The 27,569-nt window shown below is 39.8% G+C and overlaps 1 protein-coding gene across 1 annotated transcript in view; it reads right to left on the reverse strand.

The window, feature by feature from the left end:
• The window catches only part of USP6NL (USP6 N-terminal-like protein), a 56,662-nt gene extending 32,134 nt beyond the window's left edge, over positions 1 to 24,528 (reverse strand). The window contains exons 1-6 of the mRNA XM_051217029.1: positions 23,946 to 24,528; positions 21,349 to 21,391; positions 12,814 to 12,927; positions 11,003 to 11,110; positions 1,676 to 1,852; positions 809 to 1,075 (exon numbers count right to left, since the gene is read on the reverse strand). Coding sequence (XP_051065660.1) covers positions 809 to 1,075; positions 1,676 to 1,852; positions 11,003 to 11,110; positions 12,814 to 12,927; positions 21,349 to 21,391; positions 23,946 to 24,088 — 852 coding nt within the window. The 5' untranslated portion in view covers positions 24,089 to 24,528. The remainder of the gene's footprint in view (positions 1 to 808; positions 1,076 to 1,675; positions 1,853 to 11,002; positions 11,111 to 12,813; positions 12,928 to 21,348; positions 21,392 to 23,945) is intronic.
• Positions 24,529 to 27,569: the final 3,041 nt, after the last annotated feature.

Genomic DNA, 27,569 nt, shown 5'->3' on the forward strand with positions numbered 1-27,569 from the left:
TCCATTATCCATCAGGTGACTATCGATTAGTGTTTTTTAGATATATGTTTCTACGAAAATGTTCGGGAAACCAAGTGGAAACTTATACAAGTGCTTCAGGAAGTATATGTAACTTGATAAATCAAAACGGATGTGACGTCGGAAGTTTACTGACCAACTTCGAATGGTTTAACGAGTATTTGATACTGTATAGTGAAATCAGCTAAGCTGCAAAAAAGTTTTTTTGATATCACCCCCATTCTTTTGTCGACTCCTTCTGAAATCTTATCGCCATTTAACGGGAGACGGATGAAGATAAGCTTCCTTAAATAATCAATTTTGTGATTTTTAGGATACCCTTTTCCATATGTTTGAATGAATTTCTTTGGGTATGTCATTTCAATAAGGTACTTTCGATAATTGCCAACTCACCATTTATTTTATCGCTTAAGCATATTATTCTAGCCATGTTAAAGGGGGATTCTAATAAGACGCCTTTTGGAAATGGTAGAACAAAGGTTGATATAGTTTAATTATTGCTTCATCACTTTTTGAATGACGGTGGTATTATAGTGCGAATTAACTGAAGTTAGAAATATGGACCATTAGGTTTGAACACAGTGAGTAGGAAGCAACGGTTCCATATCAATACGTGAGGCCTTAGGGTTCCATTAAATATGGAACGATGATTGTGAACTACTGAGTAATCTCGAATCAAGATAAGACAAGTTTCAAGTACTCAACTGTGGTTCAGTGATTGTATATATAAAATAATATTATGGGCTGTTACCATTATTTATTAGAAAGGTTTACCTAATAGAAAACTCACTCTATCTAAGAAACATTGCATGTACCACTTCAAAGCATATGTACTAGTTAACATATCATGTTTAGTAAAATGTTTATCCAATATGGGTAACAATTTACGAACAATACGTTCATGATGGGCAAATAAACGTTTTAATCCAGGAAAGTCAGCGACATATACACTATGCATATTATATCGATAACTGGTCATCAGTTGATTCAATGCCCAAAATGCATCCTCTTCATCTTCAATGTATATAAGAAATAACCCGGCCAACTCACTCATTCCCTGTAAAAAAAAATATCAATAGTATTTCTTTAAAGTTACAGAATTCGTCAGTTTGGAGCTTGGAATGAATAATAATAATAATAATAATAATAATAATAATAATGTTAGACATTTTGACAGACATCACAGTACTAACAGATTTAATCGTTAGAAATAATTAGTTTTAAAAAAACTAAAAAGTGGTCACTGAATCGTTTCAGTAGTAATTACCAAATGTCGATCATATTTTAGGAAATTGAGGACCGATTAAGTTGATGGAGAGTTTGATTTTCATTTAAGCAAAACATTGAGAAAAGTTACTTCTCACATCTACTTTCAGTTGAATTTATTGAACATTAAAAATCACATCTCCCGAACTAAGCACAAAAAGATAAATGCTGATTTTATTTTACTGGAAAACAAATCTGGAGTCATTGTTGATTATGTATAACACGCTGATTTTTCAGCTGATATCAGTTCGTCATAAAAACTAACTTTCAATGTCGTGAAAAGTATGTGATACGAAAAATCCAGAGAGTACAAATGTGGTTCGAATAAAACTTGAAAGGTTTTAAATACAGATTTCAACCAGCCGTTGGAATGTAAGTATATATGGCTAACCTGACAGTATCCAACTTCCGAGTTATACACTGAATAAGCAGCTAAAACACGAAATAATGCACATTGTCGTGGACCGTAACGATCATGAAAGTAAACTGTATTACGAAATGTTCGATTTACATCTAAATCGATTTGGTTGAGTGAACCTGAAGAAGATAGAGCTTGTTTGAGCATTTTCTATATAATTAAAAAGCACACAAAAAAAGAAAATACGTACATTGAGATAATAGAATAAATACTTATGAATAAATAAAATAGAAGATATGAGAGAATGAATAATTAACACTCATTCTAGAGGAAAATTAAACATAGAAAATATTAATCAAGAGAAAACGGGATCAAGTACTAAAAAGTCTAGAATGATACTAAGCTCAAGAGTTGCGTGAAAATATTGAATAAGTGCAACTACACTACTAAACTTTGGGTAGCTTTTTGTAGATCTTGTACGATTTGAAGGTGATTTTTATTACGAAAACCTCTAAAAACAAGAAAATACTGGACGGTTGTATTGAGTTAGTTGCATACATTATTCCTTCTGTGATTTACTAGCAAGTCTTACAGTGACCACGATACTATTCAGCCGCTCAATCAGGATCCAATGTTTCACATTTTCAATTCCAATCGATTTGTGGAATAACACCATAATGGTGTACACATAAGTCACTAATTCAAAATGTATTACCCCAAGTTCTACGCATACAATATTTCCACAAACTCACTTCAATAAGTAATATCACATTGTCATGAAAGTTAATTATGTATAAATTCATCAAATGCCTGAGAAAAACACAACGGCGGAAATTAATGATAAAATAACACACACACACACACACACACAAAATCATTTTTAATGACTTGGTGAATATATATGAAAACACAGAAAAGTAAACTTTTTGGAATTAGAGATGGACAGAAAGAAACTCATGCAGACAGATGTACAGAAAGACACTAATCCAAAGGTCTGACGTAATAAATTGAGCATTTACAATAGTCCATCATACAAGCGTAAATGTCAGTAAATATATTTTAATCTTGACATTTATAAAAATGAGTTCGATTTAGCTGGTCAGAATAATAACATTAATTTATCATGTAAAGTCTTAAGACAGTAATCAAAATAGATAGTGACAACAGGGGCCGTAGGTGACAGTCATCATTGTCTCTACAGAATGCACAAACTTCATTTGCCCGCTGTACAAAGTCAAACTGTGTAACTCTCTTTTTCTCTCTTTACAGATATTTTTTCTTATTAACGGATAAATCTAAGGCGCGAAAGCAGAAATTTGACCTCGCAATTGTTATATGCATGCAGACAAATGATCATGTCATGAATATAACCGACAAACCCACTTTAATTTCATTGAGGTGAATATTATTGGAGAATTGCATTATTATTATTTGTACATTCAAATAAATTAAACCGACTGACAAGATATGACCACAATACACAATACTACAGGTTATATTACTTTTTAGGTGTACTAGACATCATCCATCCTGTGGGGTCGTGGGGTGTGTAAAACCATTGAGTCCCAAAACTATGATAAAATATTTGTTTAGTGGCTCTAGTTTATCGATCGACCCCATTTGATGGAAATTACCTTTTGGAAATATAAAAAGTAGTTTGCATAGATCTTGAAAATGAAAGTTTTATAACTTTAGTGTATAAAGAGTCAAATGTGTGTACGGCTTTTACTCTAAATAATCGCTAATATAATCGACTAAGACGGTACTTGGAAAATTTTATCCATGATAAAGGAGTGATTTTGAGGTAATTAATCTTCAGTTGATGTACTGATCACATAAGACAAGTTAAACGAGGCATAGTTAGTGGATCAACAACCCATGAATTACTGCATCGAAAATTTTTCTACATTCTGGAGTTCATAAAGCAACGAATATACAAAATTGGTAGTTAAAGAAAAGCTATCACCCTCGAGCATCCAAAACAACATGTAAGAAGTACGAAAAAGTATGAACATAGCATTGGGAGACAGGAATACTTTCCGTAAAGTTTACAAACAAATGATCTGAAGACAGTTTCCTTTATGAAAAATCACTGGAAACCAAGATGTATTGCGCAATTGTTTCGGCTTAGTTTGAAACTTTTCAATGATAGTGTCCACACACGACCCTACATGGGATCAAACTCAAAACATTTGCGGTCGGGTGGGAGCACGCTATCACGACTGAGTCGGAAACGTGGTGATCTATATTTCCAAGCCGTCATAATTTACTTTGTGCATCACCTAAATTTAGACTAAAATTCCAACCTTTTTAAGGATTCTCATCAGTTCACAATCCAGTCTAACCAAATTATTTCTGAATTTTAATCAGATAATAAATAGAAGCTACAGATACCATCGTTTTGTATTCTCATTTCAACTGGCTAAAATTAGTAGGAAAGTTAGCTACAGACATTATATTACACATAAGATTTCAGTTTCAAAGTTTGTTAAACTGAGAATGTTATGTACATACAATTTTTAAGGGTTGAATTTGATGAAACAGTAGACTAATATATTGGGTTAGGTAAACAAAATGAATCAATCAGTCATTGATAATATAAACGACAGTACGTTTGTTAGTGGATAAAAGTGGAATCCAAGTCACTAGTTTTGTCCTGTATAGGAGTTTCTAATTGGATGTACCTACACTCTAGTGAGTATTACTATCCACAAGATTCGAACACAGAGCACGTTTATGCAGATACCAGAATAGTGGGTTAGAATGTTCACCCTTTGTTTAATGTATATTGGCCAGAAGAGCTGTAAGCATTTGGCCTTACCAATAAGATGCACATCTAAACAATTAAGTTACATTGATAGAATATTTATTATCTAATACAGTCAGTTCAATACAATGTAGGAACTAGCACAAGCTTAAATCGGTCCAATTTACCACCCATTTAACACCAGCACGATGAGACAAGGGTATTAGTTTCTGTAAAAAAATCGAATACAAAGAATGAAGCTCAAAGAAAGGACAGATAAAGACAATAAATGAGAAGAATCAGCATATATGTATTAAAATACAACATCTATACAAAGGCAAAGAATGAATACATCAGTATCGGTAAGACAGATTTCATGTTAAATGTTACATAAGACTTTCAACTACAAAGCAAAGACTATCTAGTGTGCCCCACCCAGGATAAAATCTTTAATTACCTAAAAGTCATTATTTTACCAAAACCGTAGAATACGAAATACCTAGAGGTAGGTTATCTCGAAAAAATGTTAACAAATATAGATTTTTCCAAAATGGGAAAGTGGTAAATAAGTTATATTACTATACATATGGATCCAGTCAAATAGAATATTGGGTAATTTGCTCAGGGATTATCTTTATAGTAGGAGGCGAACAACGGTAAGTTTCCTCACTAGATTTGAGTACAAAATTACTGTTAATTACCAAGCACAAGTTTGTGTAGTCGACTTTGAGTTTATGAAGACCAGTGACATCATCAAGCTCTCCAAAATAAAATACGTACAGGGGAGTTTGAAACTAGGACATGACCATTAGAGGTTGAGTATTTTAAATAAAGTGGCCAACTCTATATGGATTTGAGCAAGAGTCTATAGACTATGGTTAATACCCAAGAGAATATATCCCGACCGTTGTTGCTACCTTGACGTGGTGGTCGGGCTTGCCTATCGTGATGAAGCAACCGAGCTATACTGGCTGGAACAACCGTTCCTCAAGGTCCTACCATGTCAGACAGGTCAGTTGAAGAGCGGTAAGACTAAAAGCAACAAACCCAAGGTCCGAAGGCGAAGTCGTACTGCTGACTGTACAGAGGTGTGACAGCAGTAAGGTGTTTCCCTCGGACAACCAGCATGACAGCGATGCTGCCTTCCCACAAGGAGGGGTGGGGTTAGAAAAGGTCGACCCTAAAAATGCGCACCTCACCTTACCTCACGGATTTCCGTCTCCGGCGGTAAGGCCCTTTGAAGAACGGAGCTAACACGTCAAAAACCTCCCACGAAAAGGCCGTGCGCGATCGGCCTCAAGCAGTTGTCCCTTGGGCACTGCGGTCACGCTCTCAGGTCACTGAGACCGCCTCTAATCCAATTTCCTTTTCAGGTACCTCCAGAAGAACCCTTCCTCGGTGTGGGCAACCGGGAAGTGATAACCGCCCTCATACCTCTAACAGCACCCAAGACCTACGTATTCATAATCAACATTCCTCTTCAATTCCTATTATTCCTCCTACATCGACTTTCCACTCTAAACTTCCTCTTTCGGCTTCCTCCTCAAGTGTCACCATAGCCAACGATTCTAGTGCTCAAAACTCTGTCCCAGGTCTACTGAAACCTCGCTCCAAACTACACATTGGAGCTTTCAACGTACGCATTCTATGTCAAATCGGTCAGTAGGCTTCCTTGGCTAAAACCCTAGAGTCTCTTTCCATTGATGTATGCTGTGTCTCCGAAACACACATACAGGATTCCAGTGTGGTCATTCACTTGACCTCACCTCGGCAAAACGGAGAGCCAACGAGATACACCCTATGTGTATCTGGTGACCCGATGGCCAGTTCTCGTGGACTGGCAGGTGTAGGCATAACACTAAGTATGAGGGCGGAACAAGCACTGCTAGAGTGGATCCCCGTCAACAGTCGTCTATGTGCTGTTCGGCTAAACGGCTCCGTAAAAACTCGGAAGGATAGGGACACACGTTGTTGCCTTTTCGTCGTTTCTGCCTACGCTCCCACTGACTGCAGCTCAGACGATGTGAAAGATGAATTTTACAGAAAGCTTTCTGAACTTCTTCAGAAAGCTAAACGCTCAGACATAGTACTCATAGGGGGTGACTTTAATGCTCAGATAGGTAGCTTAAACCAAACAGAAAGGCATTTAGGTGGATATTTTAGCATTCCGGCACAGCGAACAGATAATGGTGACCGTCTGCTGCAACTGTGCTCAGACAATCGCTTATTTTTAGCAAACACAAATTTTAAGCATAAGGAGAGACATCGTCTAACGTGGCGACCGCCTGCACCAAGCCAACGATGGACTCAAATAGACCATATTTCCATCAGTCATCGTTGGAGAGGGTCGGTAGAAGATTGTCGCTCATTCTGGAGTACCTGCTTGGACTCCGACCACGCCCTAATACGGGCACGCATCTGCTTGCGCCTCACTGGACGCAAAAAGCCACAGTAAAAAGACCCATTAGAACCGAACTGAGCAGCGAGGAAACCAAAAGTAGGTTTCAGGAACAACTGAGGTCACGATTAGGTAGTTCTGAGAACGAGGTTGACCCAGATGTTGCTTGGAAAGCCATACAAACAGCTGTGGAAACAGCAGTGACATCTATCAGTGATTTAAACCACAGGGTTACAAAGAAGCAATGGATTTCTTCAAAGTCTATCACACTGATGGATTCTCGCAAACTCGTCCCATCAGGTTCTGAACATGATGAAGAGCGACAACAAATCAGATCTAGGTTAAGAAAAAGTCTAAGAAACGACCGTGAGTAGTGGTGGGCAACGAAAGCAAAAGAGATGGAAAAGGCGGCGACTATAGGGAACACAAGACAGCTTTACAGACTAATAAAAGAAACTGGAATTAATAAGTCAAGTGTAAGTGAGATTATATCGGAAAAAGACGATACACTCATCTGCTTCCAGTCCAGACGTTTAGAACGATGGGTGGAACATCTCAGAGAACAGTTCAGCTGGCCTTCAGCTACTCTACAACTACCCTCCATTCCCAAACAGTGTAAATGGAACATTGAAGTAGGTCCCCCAACTCTTGCTGAAGTTCAAAAGGCTATAGTTAATCTGAAACGAGGAAGGGCAGCTGATCCAGATGGACTGGCTCCAAAGGTCTTTAAGGATGGTGGTCCAATTTTAGCGATTAGGTTGACTAATATTTTAGCTAAGATCTGGGAGTTAGACGTTATCCCATCTAACTGGTCACAATCATTTATCGTCCCAATATATAAGAAAGAGTCAAAATCATCCTGTGACAACCACAGAGGGATTAGTTTAACTAATATAATATCTAAAATACTAGCCTCGATAATTATCAGACGCCTAACTAAGACTCGTGAACTGCAAACACGAGAGAACCAAGCTGGCTTTAGACCTAGTCGTGGCTGCATCGACCACATATTCACCATTCGTCAGATTCTAGAACACAGGCATACTTATCGGCGTCCGACAATGGTGGTCTTTCTCGACTTAAAAGCAGCATTTGACTCGGTAGACCGCGAGATTCTGTGGCAGTGTCTGTCATTGAAAGGCGTACCCCAGAAGTACATAAACCTTGTAAAGGCTCTTTACTCGAACACTACTAGTCGAGTGAGAGCTTATGGTGAACTGTCATGTGATTTCGTAACCTCAAGTGGTGTACTGCAAGGCTGTCCACTATCTCCATTTTTGTTCAACTTCATCATAGACATACTGATGGAAATAACTTTCTCGTCGACTGAATTTTCGGGTATTGATCTCCTTCCAGTAGATCCACTTATCGACTTAGAATACGCAGATGACATAGTTCTGTTTGAAGACGCTGATAAAATGCAGAGTCTTCTGGAAGCACTAAGCAACAATGCCTGAATGTTTTTTGTATGCGCTTCTCTCCCTCGAAATGCAAGTTGTTGCTTCAGGACTGGTCTGCATTAACACCTGAACTAAGGATAGGGAGTGAAGTAGTAGAACGCGTTGACAACTTCACTTATCTTGGAAGTCTGATCAGCCCTAATGGGTTGGTATCGGACGAAATCTCAGCACGGATTCGAAAAGCTCGATTGGCTTTTGCCAACTTGCGTCACCTATGGCGAAGGCGAGATATCCGTCTATCAATAAAAGGACGAGTATACTGCGCGGCAGTCCGTTCTGTTTTAATTTACGGCAGCGAAACATGGCCATTAAGAGTAGAAGACACTCGTAAGCTATTAGTATTTGACCACAGATGCCTTAGAAATATTGCTGGCGTCTGCTGGGATCACCGGGTAAGTAATAGTGAGGTTAGACGCAGGGTATTAGGGAATGATGGTAAATCAGTTGATGAGGTTGTGAATCTTCATCGACTGAGATGATTGGGCCACGTGTTACGTATGCCTGAATACCGATTACCACGACGTGCAATGCTATCCGGTATTGGAGATGGTTGGAAGAAAGTTAGGGGCGGCCAAAGCAAAACGTGGCATCAGTGCTTGAAGTCACTAACTTCTAGTCTGATCCATGTTGGAAGATGCAGACTATTTGGTTGGGGTCTACGTTACTATCATAACCAAATGGTTAGAGACTCTTGGTGACACGGCTCAGAATCGATCACACTGGCATCAGTGTATACACTCTTTGTCCTGCCTTAAACCGTGAGATTAAAGTCGCTTTATATTTCTTTTTACGAACTACTTCTTTCTTTCTGTACTATAACCTTATACTCAATCTTTCTTTTGTATATTACCACCATTGAAGTGACTACTTCTATAAATTTGGTGTTCATCTTGTTGTGCTAATGAGGTGTGGTAATTTGGACCGACGTACATATGTGCCTGGTCCTACGCTGTAGATGACTGACTGACTTGTTCATTTATTTATTTCTTAATTTATATTCTCTTCATTCAGTCAGACAGCTACAACGTAGGACCAGGCACATATGTGCATCGGTCCAGGTTGCCATACCGCATCAGCACAACAAGATGAACACCGGATTCATAGCAGTGGTTAGGTCAAAGGTAGTAATATATAAGAGAAAGATTGCATATAGAGATATAGTACAAGAAGAAAAAATTGGTTCGTAGAAAGAAAGATGTGAAGTGATTTTAATCTCTTAGTTTAAGGGAAGACAGGGAGTGTATACACTGATGCCAGTGTGATCGATTCTGAGCCGTGTCACCAAGAGTCTCTAACCATTTGGTTATGATAGTAACGTAGACCCCAACCAAATAGTCTGCATCTTCCAACATGGATCAGACTAGAAGTTAGTGACTTCAAGCACTGATGCCACGTTTTGCTTTGGCCGCCCCTAACTTTCTTCCAACCATCTCCAATACCGGATAGCATTGCACGTCGTGGTAATCGGTATTCAGGCATACGTAACACGTGGCCCAATCATCTCAGTCGATGAAGATTCACAACCTCATCAACTGATTTACCATCATTCCCTAATACCCTGCGTCTAACCTCACTATTACTTACCCGGTGATCCCAGCAGACGCCAGCAATATTTCTAAGGCATCTGTGGTCAAATACTAATAGCTTACGAGTGTCTTCTACTCTTAATGGCCATGTTTCGCTGCCGTAAATTAAAACAGAACGGACTGCCGCGCAGTATACTCGTCCTTTTATTGATAGACGGATATCTCGCCTTCGCCATAGGTGACGCAAGTTGGCAAAAGCCAATCGAGCTTTTCGAATCCGTGCTGAGATTTCGTCCGATACCAACCCATTAGGGCTGATCAGACTTCCAAGATAAGTGAAGTTGTCAACGCGTTCTACTACTTCACTCCCTATCCTTAGTTCAGGTGTTAACGCAGACCAGTCCTGAAGCAACAACTTGCATTTCGAGGGAGAGAAGCGCATACAAAAAACATTCAGGCATTGTTGCTTAGTGCTTCCAGAAGACTCTGCATTTTATCAGCGTCTTCAAACAGAACTATGTCATCTGCGTATTCTAAGTCGATAAGTGGACCTCCTGGAAGGAGATCAATACCCGAAAATTCAGTCGACGAGAAAGTTATTTCCATCAGTATGTCTATGATGAAGTTGAACAAAAATGGAGATAGTGGACAGCCTTGCAGTACACCACTTGAGGTTACGAAATCACATGACAGTTCACCATAAGCTCTCACTCGACTAGTAGTGTTCGAGTAAAGAGCCTTTACAAGGTTTACGTAATTCTGAGGTACACCTTTCAGTGACGGACACTGTCACAGAACCTCTCGGTCTACAGAATCAAATGCTGTTCTCAAAGTCAAGAAAAACTATCATTGTCGGACCCCAACAAGCATGTCTGTGTTCTAAAACCTGACGTCTTTAAGCCTATTTGAGGTTTATTCAAAAGTAGGTGACGAAACTAGGTATGAATAACTAAACCTGATGAGTTGTCAAGAAAATGAAATACAAACATTCCAAACTCGATTATTTTAAGCGTACAATCACTTACTACTTAGCATTTCGAAGCCAAAAATCCCATCTTACTATCTAACCATTCAAACCTCAGTGAATGAAACAAGGTTAGAAGTTGTGACCTTTTGATTGAAAGTCGAATGTTAGCAAATTTTCAAGAACCGTAAATTTTACGTTGGAATACAACTAGAATATACACACACATGTATATGCATTTAACTTAAATAAGCGAGGATACTTACCGCATAAATATCTTTATTTTTATTTTTTATATCTGTCACACAGAGAAGAAGGGGCCAAACAGTCATACGAAATCGGTCAGGAATTCCTTTAAAAATTCTTCGGGTTAACTGATAGTAGAAAAAAATATATATGCATATATATTTATATGAGAATTTACAGTGTGAAGGGAAAAAAGTACAAATGACTGAAATAAAGCAGGATTTTTTTAAGATTGTCAGCACAATTTTGTGTCTACATTCTTTAGTGGCACACTATTGTCTAAGATTTTAAGAAAAAAACAGATGAAAACCAGTGTACAAGTGTACCAGTTAAGCTTATTATATAAATTTATAAAAGATATCACAAATTAATAATTTAAGTACAACCATGTTAATGAAGATTTTAAAAAATTGAATGTGACATTCATTGACATCAATTTAAACCGTGCAACTCTCTACAGACAAGTCAATCAGTATGTTTCTGTCTCGACAATCAGCTGAGATGTCTATGATGAGATTTTCCCAAAACACAACGCATATCGTCGAAAAATAAATATAATCAGATTGTAATATTCTCATATATTTTAATACCTTCAAACGCTGATCCTCAATACACACAAAAACAGTTCACAATTATAGATTGTTCATGAATATGAGTTAATGCAGTAGATACATTTTAATCGCAGATATAATTAAATTTAGTGCTTAATAGCGTACACGAACAATCAGATATGTTGGAACTAAATACTGCTTGAATACATTGCTCTTCGCTTAGTGATGGAAGTTCCTGAACTGAAGAACACCCTATTTCCATTCATGAAGTGGATTGGAATGAAAAACCGATAGTAAAGAATTTACTGGACAGTTTCATTTTGGCGAAATGATAAGCAAGGAGTTTTAATCCCCTTGTGTCACCTATTAGTGGATAATGTAATGTGTGAATGGATGGGAAATTTCAATCAACTTCGGAGGAGAGGATGTATAAATAAAGGGAATGAAAATGATTTCGGATATATCAAGGGCTAAGCTTACAAAGTCTGTACCTTATTAGTTTAGCTAGCAATCAAGTAAGAACAACTTCATGTCTACGTAAACGTTTGTAATGAATCACCCCTATCTTATAAGACGTAACAGAACCAACCTAAAAATCAAAGCAAAATACGAATTAGGTGCTTAAACTTATTAATTTACCGATAAATAAGTGCCGATGAAACGCGGTTACATAATAATGGATAAAACACTTTTATTTGAGTTTGAATTTAGATTGCAGATTGGATGAGATAAGAATTAGCAAATTGATGGCCCTATAACTTTTACTCGTCTAACTTTTGACCTATCGTAATACGCAAAGTACAACCTGGTACGTATGTACATATGTTAAAAATATCATACCCTATTAGAACAAAGAGATTAAATTGTTAGGCCAAATCCCAGAGTAGTAATATAATTGGTGATAGGAAAGATTAGGCATCGAAAATACGATTCAGGAAGATATAAATCAGTGAAAGCAAAAAGTGAATGAACTCGCAGCATGACATCATATAAAAAGAAACCATATAAGATATAATCATTGTAGCATAGTTGTAAAAAGGAGGAATTTTCAACAGATCTTTTAGTTATATGCAGATTTTTGTACCAGGTTTTGAGACAGTATTTGTATGAAGACAAATGATTCTAAGCGGGTACTTAAACCGAGGAAGTGAAGGGAGGGTTCGAACCTAAAGCTGATCAGAAACTGAGTGATTAACTCACTAAACCACTGGCTCACACCTGAATGACTGGTTCTCCGAAGTACGATGAAATATATGACAGTAAATGATATAAATACTTACCTTTTCCGAAGCTCTGCCATTTTTGAACATACGATGCCATAAAGAATCAACTTCTTCCCACTTACTAATCATCTTTAGCCATTTATCAACACGACGAATATCATTTTTCCGATACTAAACACAGAAATACACAGTTTGTACGAATTAATTCAAATAGAAATTTGAAAATATTCCTGCCACAAAGCATATACACAACTTTACATGGAATCAAATCCCATAGATGGCAGTTTACTACTTAGCAGTTATTTCGTATATTTTATCTATTTATTTATTTGAACACATAAATATTGGTACAAGAGGGCACCAAATACATATGCGCCACACAAAACAATGGGAATGGGAAGAGAAAAAAAGAAGGTAAGGAGCGTAAGAAAAAAAGAACAATAACGGACAGATTAGTGTAAAGTAGTGTAATAATAATAATAATAATAATAATAATAATAATAATAATAATAATAATAATAACAATAATAATAATAATAACAATAATAATAATAATAATAATAATAGAAGTAATAATGGGGGAAACGGAAAGGTACAATCAGAATAAATCTTTCAATTGAGAAACAACCATTTTTTATGAAGAAAGTAAAAGGTTACAGCAGGATCGCCACTGGCTTTTATTCTGAGCCATATCTGATAACGTTTCTAGCCACTGTGTTGCACCATCTCTAGGACTCCAGCCAGGGAGTCGAGAAGGAACAACAGAAGCCAGCCCTTTACAGCACACTAATGCAGCTCGGACAACAGATAGGGCTGGCTGTCTTCGGAAAGTCTTAACATCGATGTCTGCTGTCTATCCGAAACCCGTATTCCAGACTCTGGTGAAGTACTACAAATTCGCTCTCCATCTGTCACTTAAAAAGGCTTGTTTTACGTGCGTTTATACGAGGACCCTGTGGCATCTTCTTCTGGTTTTCCTGGCGTTGGTGTCGCACTAAGTGCTAGGGCTGAGGCAACACTAATCGACTGGATCCTCACTAACAGTTGGTTATATACTGTTAGATTAGAAAGTTCCATCAAAGTGAGAAATCGGTGTGAGAAACGATGTCCTTTCGTCATCTCCGCCTATACCCCGACAGATTGCAGCCCGTATGCAATCAAGGATGAATTTTACCACCAGTTAACTGTTCTTCTCCAGAAGGTGCGTTCAACAGATACTGTGGTACTAGCTGGAGACTTGAATGCTCAGGGCGGGCGTCTAGGCACAGAAGAGAGTCGTTTAGGTGGTCGATGGGGACTTGTTGGTCGCAGGTCAGATAACGAGGACCGTCTACTGCAACTTTGCACAGACTACAACCTGTTTCTGGCTAGCACTGACTTCCGGCACAATCATCGCCGATGTGCCACCTGGCGTCCTCCCTCTTCATCTCAAGACTGGATTCAGATTGATCACATTGCGATTAGCTACCGCTGGTGTGGTTGTGTACAAGACTGCCGCTCCTTTTGGAGTACCTATCTGGACTCTGATCATGCCCTGGTCTGCGCCAATCTTACTTTACTTTTCAGTGACCAACGAGGTGATCTTCACCAAAGGATTGATGCCAGCAAGTTGGTTGCAACTTCTGTTGTAACTAAGTATCGAATCGAGCTAGATTCTAGGCTAGCTACCATTCCACCGAAAAGTATAGATGAGCATTGGTTGCAACTGTATGACGCCATGAAAATGATGGGTAAAGCTGCTTGCTGCTTCGCGAAACGTCCCGCTTATAAGCACTGGGTTTCTTCAGGCTCCTTACAACTCATCGAAGCTCATCGGTCTACTCCGGGTGACCGTGAGTTTGACCACGAACGAAGGATATTACGTAATGAAATCGGGCAAAGCTTGCGTAAGGACCGAGAAGCCTGGTGGTCAGAGAGTGCTAACGAGTTGGAAGCAGCAGCTGCGTCCGGTAATTACCGGAAGCTCTTCAAACTCATCCGAGCCACTGGCAGTAAGAAGTCTGGTGTGAGCGAAACAATCTGTTAGGATGACGGGATGCCAGTCAATAACATCCATTGACGTCTTGGACGATGGGCAGAATTCTTCGAAGAGTAGTTCAACTGGCCTGCTGCTCCGGCAACATCGGTCAGACTGTCCTGACCTCCAAGCCCGCCGACGGCTGATCCACCAAATGAGGTGGAAGTCCGCAAGGAACTCCAACTCTTGAAGCGTAACAAATCACCTGGCCCAGATCACTTACCTCCGGCTCTTTTTAAACATGGTGGTGACTTTCTGGCTAAGGAACTGACAACGTTGTCTACAAAGGTCTGGAAACTAGAGAGTGTACCAACCTCATGGAATGAGTCGATAGTTGTCCCTATCTTTAAAAAAAGTTCACGTCGTTCCTGTAACAACTATCGGGGGATAAGTCTACTTCCGATTGCGTCCAAGCTATTGGCTTCCGTCATACTTCGTAGGTTGTTCAAAACCCGAGAAAGATTGATTCGCAAGGAGCAGGCTGGTTTTCATCCTGGTCGAGGATGTATTGATCATATCTTCACCCTCCGTCAAATGTTAGAACACCGTCAGTCAGTCAGTCAGTCAGCTACAACGTAGGACCAGGCACATATGTGCATCGGTCCAGGTTGCCATACCGCATCAGCACAACAAGATGAACACCGGATTCATAGCAGTGGTTAGGTCAAAGGTAGTAATATATAAGAGAAAGATTGCATATAGAGATATAGTACAAGAAGAAAAAATTGGTTCGTAGAAAGAAAGATGTGAAGTGATTTTAATCTCTTAGTTTAAGGGAAGACAGGGAGTGTATACACCGACGCCATTGTGATCGATTCTGAGCCATGTTACCAAGAGTCTCTAACCATTGATTACGATAGTCACGCGGACCCCAACCAAGTAGTCTGCATCTACCAACATGGATCAGACTAGAAGTTAGTGACTTCAAGCACTGATGCCACGTTTTGCTTTGGCCGCCCCTAACTTTCTTCCAACCATCTCCAATACCGGATAGCATTGCACGTCGTGGTAATCGGTATTCAGGCATACGTAACACGTGGCCCAATCATCTCAGTCGATGAAGATTCACAACCTCATCAACTGATTTACCATCATTCCCTAATACCCTGCGTCTAACCTCACTATTACTTACCCGGTGATCCCAGCAGACGCCAGCAATATTTCTAAGGCATCTGTGGTCAAATACTAATAGCTTACGAGCGTCTTCTACTCTTAATGGCCATGTTTCGCTGCCGTAAATTAAAACAGAACGGACTGCCGCGCAGTATACTCGTCCTTTTATTGATAGACGGATATCTCGCCTTCGCCATAGGTGACGCAAGTTGGCAAAAGCCAATCGAGCTTTTCGAATCCGTGCTGAGATTTCGTCCGATACCAACCCATTAGGGCTGATCAGACTTCCAAGATAAGTGAAGTTGTCAACGCGTTCTACTACTTCACTCCCTATCCTTAGTTCAGGTGTTAATGCAGACCAGTCCTGAAGCAACAACTTGCATTTCGAGGGAGAGAAGCGCATTCCAAACATCCTGGCATTGTTGCTCAGTGCTACCAGAAGACTCTGCATTTTATCAGCGTCTTCACCAAACAGGACTATGTCATCTGCGTATTCTAAGTCGATAAGTGGACCTCCTGGAAGGAGATCAATACCCGAAAATTCAGTCGACGAGAAAGTTATTTCCATCAGTATGTCTATGATGAAGTTGAACAAAAATGGAGATAGTGGACAGCCTTGCAGTACACCACTTGAGGTTACGAAATCACATGACAGTTCACCATAAGCTCTCACTCGACTAGTAGTGTTCGAGTAAAGAGCCTTTACAAGGTTTATGTACTTCTGGGGTACGCCTTTCAATGACAGACACTGCCACAGAATCTCGCGGTCTACCGAGTCAAATGCTGCTTTTAAGTCGAGAAAGACCACCATTGTCGGACGCCGATAAGTATGCCTGTGTTCTAGAATCTGACGAATGGTGAATATGTGGTCGATGCAGCCACGACTAGGTCTAAAGCCAGCTTGGTTCTCTCGTGTTTGCAGTTCACGAGTCTTAGTTAGGCGTCTGATAATTATCGAGGCTAGTATTTTAGATATTATATTAGTTAAACTAATCCCTCTGTGGTTGTCACAGGGTGATTTTGACTCTTTCTTATATATTGGGACGATAAATGATTGTGACCAGTTAGATGGGATAACGTCTAACTCCCAGATCTTAGCTAAAATATTAGTCAACCTAATCGCTAAAATTGGACCACCATCCTTAAAGACCTTTGGAGCCAGTCCATCTGGATCAGCTGCCCTTCCTCGTTTCAGATTAACTATAGCCTTTTGAACTTCAGCAAGAGTTGGGGGACCTACTTCAATGTTCCATTTACACTGTTTGGGAATGGAGGGTAGTTGTAGAGTAGCTGAAGGCCAGCTGAACTGTTCTCTGAGATGTTCCACCCATCGTTCTAAACGTCTGGACTGGAAGCAGATGAGTGTATCGTCTTTTTCCGATATAATCTCACTTACACTTGACTTATTAATTCCAGTTTCTTTTATTAGTCTGTAAAGCTGTCTTGTGTTCCCTATAGTCGCCGCCTTTTCCATCTCTTTTGCTTTCGTTGCCCACCACTACTCACGGTCGTTTCTTAGACTTTTTCTTAACCTAGATCTGATTTGTTGTAGCTCTTCATCATGTTCAGAACCTGATGGGACGAGTTTGCGAGAATCCATCAGTGTGATAGACTTTGAAGAAATCCATTGCTTCTTTGTAACCCTGTGGTTTAAATCACTGATAGATGTCACTGCTGTTTCCACAGCTGTTTGTATGGCTTTCCAAGCAACATCTGGGTCAACCTCGTTCTCAGAACTACCTAATCGTGACCTCAGTTGTTCCTGAAACCTACTTTTGGTTTCCTCGCTGCTCAGTTCGGTTCTAATGGGTCTTTTTACTGTGGCTTTTTTGCGTCCAGTGAGGCGCAAGCAGATGCGTGCCCGTATTAGGGCGTGGTCGGAGTCCAAGCAGGTACTCCAGAATGAGCGACAATCTTCTACCGACCCTCTCCAACGATGACTGATGGAAATATGGTCTATTTGAGTCCATCGTTGGCTTGGTGCAGGCGGTCGCCACGTTAGACGATGTCTCTCCTTATGCTTAAAATTTGTGTTTGCTAAAAATAAGCGATTGTCTGAGCACAGTTGCAGCAGACGGTCACCATTATCTGTTCGCTGTGCCGGAATGCTAAAATATCCACCTAAATGCCTTTCTGTTTGGTTTAAGCTACCTATCTGAGCATTAAAGTCACCCCCTATGAGTACTATGTCTGAGCGTTTAGCTTTCTGAAGAAGTTCAGAAAGCTTTCTGTAAAATTCATCTTTTACATCGTCTGAGCTGCAGTCAGTGGGAGCGTAGGCAGAAACGACGAAAAGGCAACAACGTGTGTCCCTATCCTTCCGAGTTTTTACGGAGCCGTTTAGCCGAACAGCACATAGACGACTGTTGACGGGGATCCACTCTAGCAGTGCTTGTTCCGCCCTCATACTTAGTGTTATGCCTACACCTGCCAGTCCACGAGAACTGGCCATCGGGTCACCAGATACACATAGGGTGTATCTCGTTGGCTCTCCGTTTTGCCGAGGTGAGGTCAAGTGAATGACCACACTGGAATCCTGTATGTGTGTTTCGGAGACACAGCATACATCAATGGAAAGAGACTCTAGGGTTTTAGCCAAGGAAGCCTACTGACCGATTTGACATAGAATGCGTACGTTGAAAGCTCCAATGTGTAGTTTGGAGCGAGGTTTCAGTAGACCTGGGACAGAGTTTTGAGCACTAGAATCGTTGGCTATGGTGACACTTGAGGAGGAAGCCGAAAGAGGAAGTTTAGAGTGGAAAGTCGATGTAGGAGGAATAATAGGAATTGAAGAGGAATGTTGATTATGAATACGTAGGTCTTGGGTGCTGTTGGAGGTATGAGGGCGGTTATCACTTCCCGGTTGCCCACACCGAGGAAGGGTTCTTCTGGAGGTACCTGAAAAGGAAATTGGATTAGAGGCGGTCTCAGTGACCTGAGAGCGTGACCGCAGTGCCCAAGGGACAACTGCTTGAGGCCGGTCGCGCACGGCCTTTTCGTGGGAGGTTTTTGACGTGTTAGCTCCGTTCTTCAAAGGGCCTTACCGCCGGAGACGGAAATCCGTGAGGTAAGGTGAGGTGCGCATTTTTAGGGTCGACCTTTTCTAACCCCACCCCTCCTTGTGGGAAGGCAGCATCGCTGTCATGCTGGTTGTCTGAAGGAAACACCTTACTGCTGTCACACCTCTGTACAGTCAGCAGTACGACTTCGCCTTCGGACCTTGGGTTTGTTGCTTTTAGTCTTACCGCTCTTCAACTGACCTGTCTGACATGGTAGGACCTTGAGGAACGGTTGTTCCAGCCAGTATAGCTCGGTTGCTTCATCACGATAGGCAAGCCCGACCACCACATCAAGGTAGCAACAACGGTCGGGGTTAGAACACCGTCATACTTATCAGAGGCCAACAATCGTAGTGTTTCTTGACATCAGGGCTGCCTTCGATTCGTTGGACGGGACTGTTCTCTCTGATTGTCTATTGAAGAAGGGTGTGCCTGAGAAGTTTATTAACATCCTAAAGGCCCTATATACAAACACCTCAGGCAAAGTGAGGGCATACGACCACCTCTCTCCATTGTTCCATTCAAGTATTGGAGTTGGACAGGGTTGCTCAATCTCACTATTCCTCTTGAACTTTGCCATCGATGGCATTCTGGAAACAGCTCTGATGTATGTAGGTAATGGTAGTGTGGATGTGTTGTCTGGAGAAGGACTTTTCCACCTTGAGTGTGCGGATGATATTGTCTTACTGTGCAATGATACTCGAGACATACAACCCTCACTAAGTCGGTTGGCAATTAGTGTTCATAGGCATGGTATATGATTTGCACCTTCGAAGTGCAAAGTACTTTTACAAGACTGACAGGACCCTGAGCCTGCACTCAACCTGGGTAGTAAGCAGATAAAAGTAATCGAGAAGTCCGTGTATCTAGGTAGCTGTATAAGTGCTGGTGGTGGCGTGAGTGATGAGATCAATGCACGTATAGTGAAAGCTAGAGCGGCTTATGCCAATCTGGGCCACCTTTGGCGCCTTCGTGATGTTAGTCTGGCTGTAAGAGGTCGGATCTACAACGCGTCGGTGAGAGCAGTTTTGCTCTGTGCCTGTGAAACCTGGCTTCTCCGAGTTGAGGATGTTAGACGACTCTCTGTGTTCGATCATCGCTGTTTTCGAAGGATTGCTGACAGCCAGTGCAACACCATGTCAGTAATGCAGAGGTTCGGCATCGTGTTCGGGCACAGAGATGATAATGCAATCGGTGTCACCATCTTGAAACGCCGACTTCGGTGGCTTGGACATGTTCTACGAATGTCGTCTCAGAGAATTCCACGTCGTGCATTATTTGCCAACGCCGGGACTGGTTGGAAAATGCGGAGAGGTGGTCAGTGCATGACATGGTTTTGTGGCATGAAAGAAAGCTGCAAAGGACTGGTTACTGTCGATCCTTCACGACTCCCTGGCTGGGGTCCTAGAGATAGTGCGACACAGTGGCTAGAGACGTTATCATATAAGGTTCAGAATAGAAGCCAGTGGCGATCCTGCTGTAATCTTCTTTTACTTTCTCCATAAAAAGTGGTTGTATCTTCCTTAACTGAAAGAATTCTTTTGGTCCTACCTTTGCGTTTCCCCCCATTATTATTACTACTACACTACCTTACACCAATCTGTGGTCGTTATTGTCCTTTTTTTCTTATACGCTTCTTACCTCCTCCTTTTCTCTTCCCATTCTCATTGTTTTGTGTGGCGCATATGTATTTGGTGCCCTCTTGTATCAATATTTATGTTCAAATAAATAAATAAATACTTGCTTAAGGATCATAGATTTATTAGAACTAACGGACTTCCCATCTGTCGAAACAGACCAATCAACACTAGGAAAATAATTGATAAGAAGTTACCTTTATAAACGGGACGCTACTCAAGGCTACAAGGAATTTTGTGCACTAGTCTTGAAATTTCGTTTACATTAATCAATAAACAGGTAGTTAGGTAGAAATCTGCTTTGTTTGAAATACTAGATAGTTGGGTTCCTAATTACAACCCAATATAGTGACTATTTTATTGAATACCTAGGCAAAAAGTGATTGTAGAACAAGCTAATGATACACTGAGAATGCATGTAAATATCGTAGAAGGGGTGACGAGATTACATATACCTACACTACAGATACATGTCTATGAAACGTGATGTACTTCAGTTTAGCAGTGAGTGAAAGGTATAAGACACCGGATAATGTGTTGACTATGGCTTTCCCAGAAGTTGATGCTAAATGAAAGGTTAAAACCAATATTTTTTTATTTCCAATCTGAAATTGACCAGTTTTCACAGACTATTTACACAGCCCTTTAAACTACGGCAAGATTCAAAAGATACGGATAAAAACATGTTACTAAAACATATTATTAAAACTACTACCCTAAGCCAAGTCGTAAGCGATTAAGTAAAAAAAACCTGTAAATAACTTACTTTACTTTCGACTATTCGCTCTCTTTTTGTCAGACCATTCGGGCTGAAAATGAAAATAATTTCCCGGTGTCAATTTTACCACGAATTACAGAATGTACGATAATAAATTAAACAAGTTTTACTGATAGTGCTAAAATGAATGATACAGTCGGGTGTCTCAAAGATATAACATGAAGTTCACATTTTCCAATCAAATCAAGCATTTTACAAACCATAAGTAAATTGCCGGTTGCTTCTAGTTTGCCCGGCCATATAATAACTGTGTGGGAAAAATTAGATGTGAAATAATTTAAGATATATGATGAGGAAATTCGTCACAAACCACTTTAAATTTTAAAATGATAATAGACAAACAGATTGCTCTCTCGCTTGTAATCCTGGCAACACCATCCGAATACTCACTTAACTACGTTTGAACAAAACGTCATTAGCTAAATACATGTCTGTACAGAGGAATTCTAGCCACACATTGTCTACGTATTAAAAATATTACCCAACCACCCAAACAGAATAAATGTGGTTTTAAAACTACAAACTAATGATGAGTCCTTAAATGATTGGTACGACACTCCCAAATGCCCTGGTAAGGCCGAGAGTGGGGAGAGTTCACTCTCCCTCTCGAAATGTTCTCACATGGCCACGTGTAAATAGCCTCTGCCAGGTAAGTCCTACTCACTGCCTTCTCGTGGCGTGGGTGTTGTTTATGAAATTGAGAGGACAAAAAGCGAATGTCCGGAGCTTTAACCGGGCTGGTGGACATGGAGAGTCCACCTAGGGGAGTTGGAAAACCTTCATTCCAAAACAATTGTGCACATGGGCTCCAGTATCCTAAAGGAACAAATGGTGTATGAATCAATTGTCGGTCACCAACTACCATGGGACTACATCTCCTTATGATGCTCCACTGCATTGTGGATCAGACCTTCAGGTCGAAGGCTCCGGGTGTGGCCCCCTAAGAAAACGACTGGCTTCAGTCTGAGCACCCGGGCAGTACCACAGCCCTCACACATATCAAATGAGATTCGTGTGGCGCATATGTATTTGGTGCCTTCTTGTACCAATATCTATGTGCTCAAATAAAATAAATAAATAAATAAGTACACACGGAATAGAACTATTTCAGAATTTATATAATCTGTTATAAATATAAACAACAGGTTTACAGAACCATTAAAAGATCACTGCTATCATTAAATGTTTACGATTTGCTTACAGTGTGTAAGACGTCTTCCTACAGTCATATTACCGAATTGTAAATTGATCGTCTAGAAACCAAAAACTCCTATTACCGAGGAAAATAGGGAGAATATAACCTGAATAAGTACTTTTACTACAGGGCAAATTATGGCATTTTCACTTATAGTACAGAAAACTAAAGACTTTGTGGCTCAGTCCGGATGCATGAATAACCTCATGGTCAGATCTAGACAAGTTTATTTGCGAACTATTTCCATTTCGTTTAGAATACATTTTAAAAACAAGTACCCATCAACTTACACTCAAGCCACTAAACAAAATAGGCAAACTTATGTCCAAAGTTATAAGATGCGGTTATTCGGCCTACCTAAGTTATATATTGCGTTCTTCAACAAACGCCTCTCAAGAGTTTTTGTCAATTACTTTCTTAGTTGCGCTGAATAAGTGGCACACAGTAGACACGAATACTTAGTCCTAGTTCAGTTTTTCGCAGGATAATGTTATGTCTAACTCAAAATCTTAGGAAACATCAGCCAATTTTATGTATTTCTGATTATCATAGGAGCCTTCTGTTTTACTGTCATTAACTACATTTACTGAGCTCATGGCCTCATCTTCTGTACGAAAACTATCATGTTCAAATTAACATTCGTGTGAAAATTACATTTAGGATAGGGATTTATATTGATAATAGCTCTAAATAACATCTGAACTGTTGTTAACTGAAAGCTGCATACATATTATAAGCAGTAATTGCAGTTGTAGTCGCTTGATAGTCTACTTTGTTGCTTCCACTAAGCACCAAGTAAACAAAACATGGATTCAGGGAACTTCCCGGGAGATAGTGAGTGTTCTCTGAGCTACTTAAGCGGATGTACACGCAGGCATCAAGAAAAATCAGTGAGAATCAATGAAACACAGGATTACTGAAGATAATAAATATCTAAATAAAATTGCATGTTGGGCAAGCGAAATTTTAGACTGTCGCTTATCTTTTGTTGACTTACTTGCTGGTGAAGATTGAAACGTCTAATCGTTAAGAAAATGGTAATTATGTGTTGTGGAGATTTTTGAATTAAAATTTTCATATCACCAAAGTCGATCTGTAATGTGAAACTTCAAATAGCTGTAGTATAAACAATAACTATGTTTGAGGTGCCAGAATCTATGATCATGAACAAGTCACTGCGGTCACATTGAAGCTTGTAGGTAAATAATGCAAGACTTGTAAATTGACGGTTAATATGCGTAAAAGTGCAATAACACTGATTCAAGCAACATCAAAACAAGCAATTTCGGCGAACAGATGTCAAAAAACATTTAACAAAAGCTATACTTAAGAGATACGCGACTGAAAACTATTAAAAACATGGTCCAGACTGACTAAGCAAAACACTTACTGGTAAAAGCCGTAGTAATCTCTGTTTTCCGAATCATTAATTTCCAGGTCATCAGAAATATAATTTCGATTACCAGAAGCCTTTGGGTTGATATATTTATCTACAAAATTCTCAACATCTGGTTTAACATTATTTTCAAACATTTTGAGACATGTATAACATTATAAAGTTTCAACCCAAAGGCGAACATAGATTGCAACGATGCCTTTCGTAAATGTGTCTAGATCAATCTACAATATGTGAATCGACTGACATTGTGAAATTTTATCGATATTTTCAGAGTGCACCACTCTTGGAAAGTCATTATGAACGATAAATGTTGGGTTTTTTCAAGGCAAAAATCTGAAAAAGCAGTCCTACAACTATTTGGCTTCAATTGTAATCTTTACACCTGGGTTCAGTCTTCAGTAATAAGGATAGGAGGTCTGTCGACCTATATTAATCCTTGCAGTTTGTAATACTGTGGAGGTCCAATCTCGTTTTGAATATATTAACAGACGGTTCTGATATTACGTGTTCCGGTAGAGAATTCCAGTGATTCACTACTCGGTGCGAGAAACGGAACTCCAGACGTAAACGGTTTGATCTCGGTTTTTGAACTTTCTTCGAATGTCCTCTCAAATGATCGGTTCTAGACGGAAGCAAAAGTTAAGACATGTTAATACCAAGGTCATCGTTCAGTATACGATAAGCCAATATTAGATCACCCCGTACTCTACGGTAAGATAACGGAAATAAGTTAAGGTGTCTCAGTCTGTCTTCATAAGATAGGCCAGATAGACCTTGTACCATCTTAGTAGCTCGTCGTTGGACTCTTTCTAGCATATCTGCTTCATATTTGAAACAAGGACTCGCTGCTTGAATCCCGTATTCTAAATGTGGTCGCACATAAATCGGGTATAGTAATCCAAACATTTCATCATCTAAATACTGAAAAGACCTACGAATTGACCATAATACCCTATAACCTTTTGCAGCAGCAGCCTTACAGTGACCAGTCGTTTTGAGATCATTGCTTAATATAACTCCTAAGTCTTTATAGTTTCTTGCTTTGGGTAGCACGAATCCACGTAGTGTATAGTCATACGATTCATCATAGTTATTTAATTGCATCACTACACTCTTATTAGGATTTACTTCTAGTGACCACCTGTCTAACCATGCCACCAATGAGCTAAGATCGTCCTGTAATACTATTCTATCCGACATACTATGTATGGGTCTCCAAATCTTTATGTCACCAGCGAAGAGTAGAACGGATGATTTTGCTACAGTTGGCAATTCATTTACATAAAGTAAAAAGAGAAGAGGACCTAGGATTGTGCCTTGGGGAACCCCACTTTTTACAGGTACCCACGAGGAGAGAGCCCCATTAACCCTTACCCTTTGTCTCCTGTCATGGAGAAAGTTACTTATCCAATCGACGACTGTGTTATGGATTCCAAAACGTTTCAGTTTGAATTTAAGACAAGAATGGGAAACTTTATCGAAGGCCTTACTTAGATCTATGAAAATTACATCCACAGGAGCATTCCGATCCTTTGCCGCAGCCCACTCTTCTCGTGCAATGAGAAGATTTGTCAAGCAAGATAGGCCTCTCCGAAAACTATGTTGTGCCCTGGAGAAAAGATTTTGCCCTTCAACATAGTTTATAACAGCTATCCGAATGATTTTCTCCATCAGTTTCACAACTGCACTAGTTAAGCTAACGGGTCTATAGTTACTAACTAAATCCCTACTCCCAGCCTTATACACCGGACTTATTATGGCGTCTTTCCAGTCTCTAGGATGTCTGGACTGTCTCAGAGACATGTCGAATAGTATCGCTAATGGTTCAGCAATTTCATCTGATATGGCTTTCATAATCCTAGGATGAATATCATCGGGACCACTGGACTTATCAGGTTTGAGATGCTGAAGTAGCCTTAAAACAGTATCTTTCTCAATGACTACAGGATCCATCAGCGAGCCGTCACGGTCACGATGAATCATTGGTCGTTCCTCATTACCGATAGAAAACACTTTACTAAAATATTCCGATAAAGCTTTAGCTTTTTCGGCATCATTCTCTGCTAAGATTAACGGATTGTCTCGTATCAAAAGTGATGAAATTCCATCGCTTCTCTTAGTTCGCCTTTTTATATACGAGAATAACCGTTTCGGACTATATCGAGAATCCCTAACCAATTTTTTTTCGTATGAATGTCTAGTCTTGCTTATTAACGCTTTACAGGCATTCCTAATCTTACAATAACTGGATCTGTATTGTTCTAAGCCAGTAGAGATGAACATATTCCAGTGATTCTTCCTTTTTCTAAGGAGTTTCCTGACCGTTTTAGTTATCCATGGTGGACTATTATTCGGTCTTCGCGGTACCAGCTATGGTATGAACGGGGACGTAACTAGTCTAAATTTACCTTTAAATACAATGCTTTCTTCCCTTTTATTCTATCTTCGAGAGACATGTCAGGTCTAACTCGGATGTCAGAATTGTCGTGACAACGAGCGCTACTTAACAAGAGATCCCGTTGCTTCTCCGATCCTAGGATTACCTTAAGGAGTCTGCATGGACGGGGTTCAACATTGTCCTCGGTCCTCTTGCCTATTCTTACCAATTTTTTGACCTGAACTCCTTTGGAGTTATCTGGTAAAATACTACGAATGCATTCTCCTAGCTTTTCTAAGTCATGCGCGTGTCTAATTTTCGGATCAGGGTCGTTTGACTCCCGCAATTTGCTCACAATAATATTCGATGTTATTAGATTTTTCTTCTCAGTCACGCCAGGATGGGTTTCACTCTTATTTATCTATTTTTGCCTAGTGCTATGTACATTGTCGGTTCAGACCAATTTTAAACACTCTTGACTTTTGGGGTCTTTTTTTTACTGTTGTGATTGCCATTCTGTTAAATAAGACGTGGACACTAAAACCGGTTCTCAAAGCGTCTTATTTGTCTTTTGTGTTGGCATTTGGATATCTCGTAACTTCACCTCTCTCTAATTACTAATTATGTCGGTTCAAAGTTCTTCCAATATTCTGCATAATCAATATCTTTCTGAATGGTTTGCATAAAGCAATAAATCTATCTATGCTCTTTCCGAGTAGCTTAATAATAACGTTTTGTCAAAATGTTCTTTTGGGATAAATTGGGATACTTAGTATGTTACGTGTCAATAACAGATCATGTCTTGCCGTTATTAACCTAGACGAGGACAATCTGTTATAGCCCAAAACCGCCAATCAGAAGCAGCGAATTATCGATCGGACCAAGGACGCGTAAAACACGTGCGAGCAGCCTAGAGTCCGGATTGGTCCTGCTTTCCGCCTAGCCCAGCCAGTTAAGTTCAGAACACCAGTCTCAGCCTCTGCAATATGAATCCTCATATTTCAAACATATTGGGTTTATATACCAATCAAACACACCACAACGTAGCACAAAATAGAAAACAATATTTGTACAAAATTTGGCTGAATGTGGCTGTGAATGTGGGAGGCAGTGACTAATAGACAAGGCATAATTCAAGAATGGTAAAACGTATAATAATGGTTCATAAGTCAAAATGAAGTTTATAATAAGAGGAATATGAATATTAATAGTTTAGTTATTTAACAATTATAAGATAA

This window comes from Schistosoma haematobium, chromosome 6 (assembly GCF_000699445.3).
Source record: "Schistosoma haematobium chromosome 6, whole genome shotgun sequence".
NCBI lineage: Eukaryota > Metazoa > Platyhelminthes > Trematoda > Strigeidida > Schistosomatidae > Schistosoma > Schistosoma haematobium.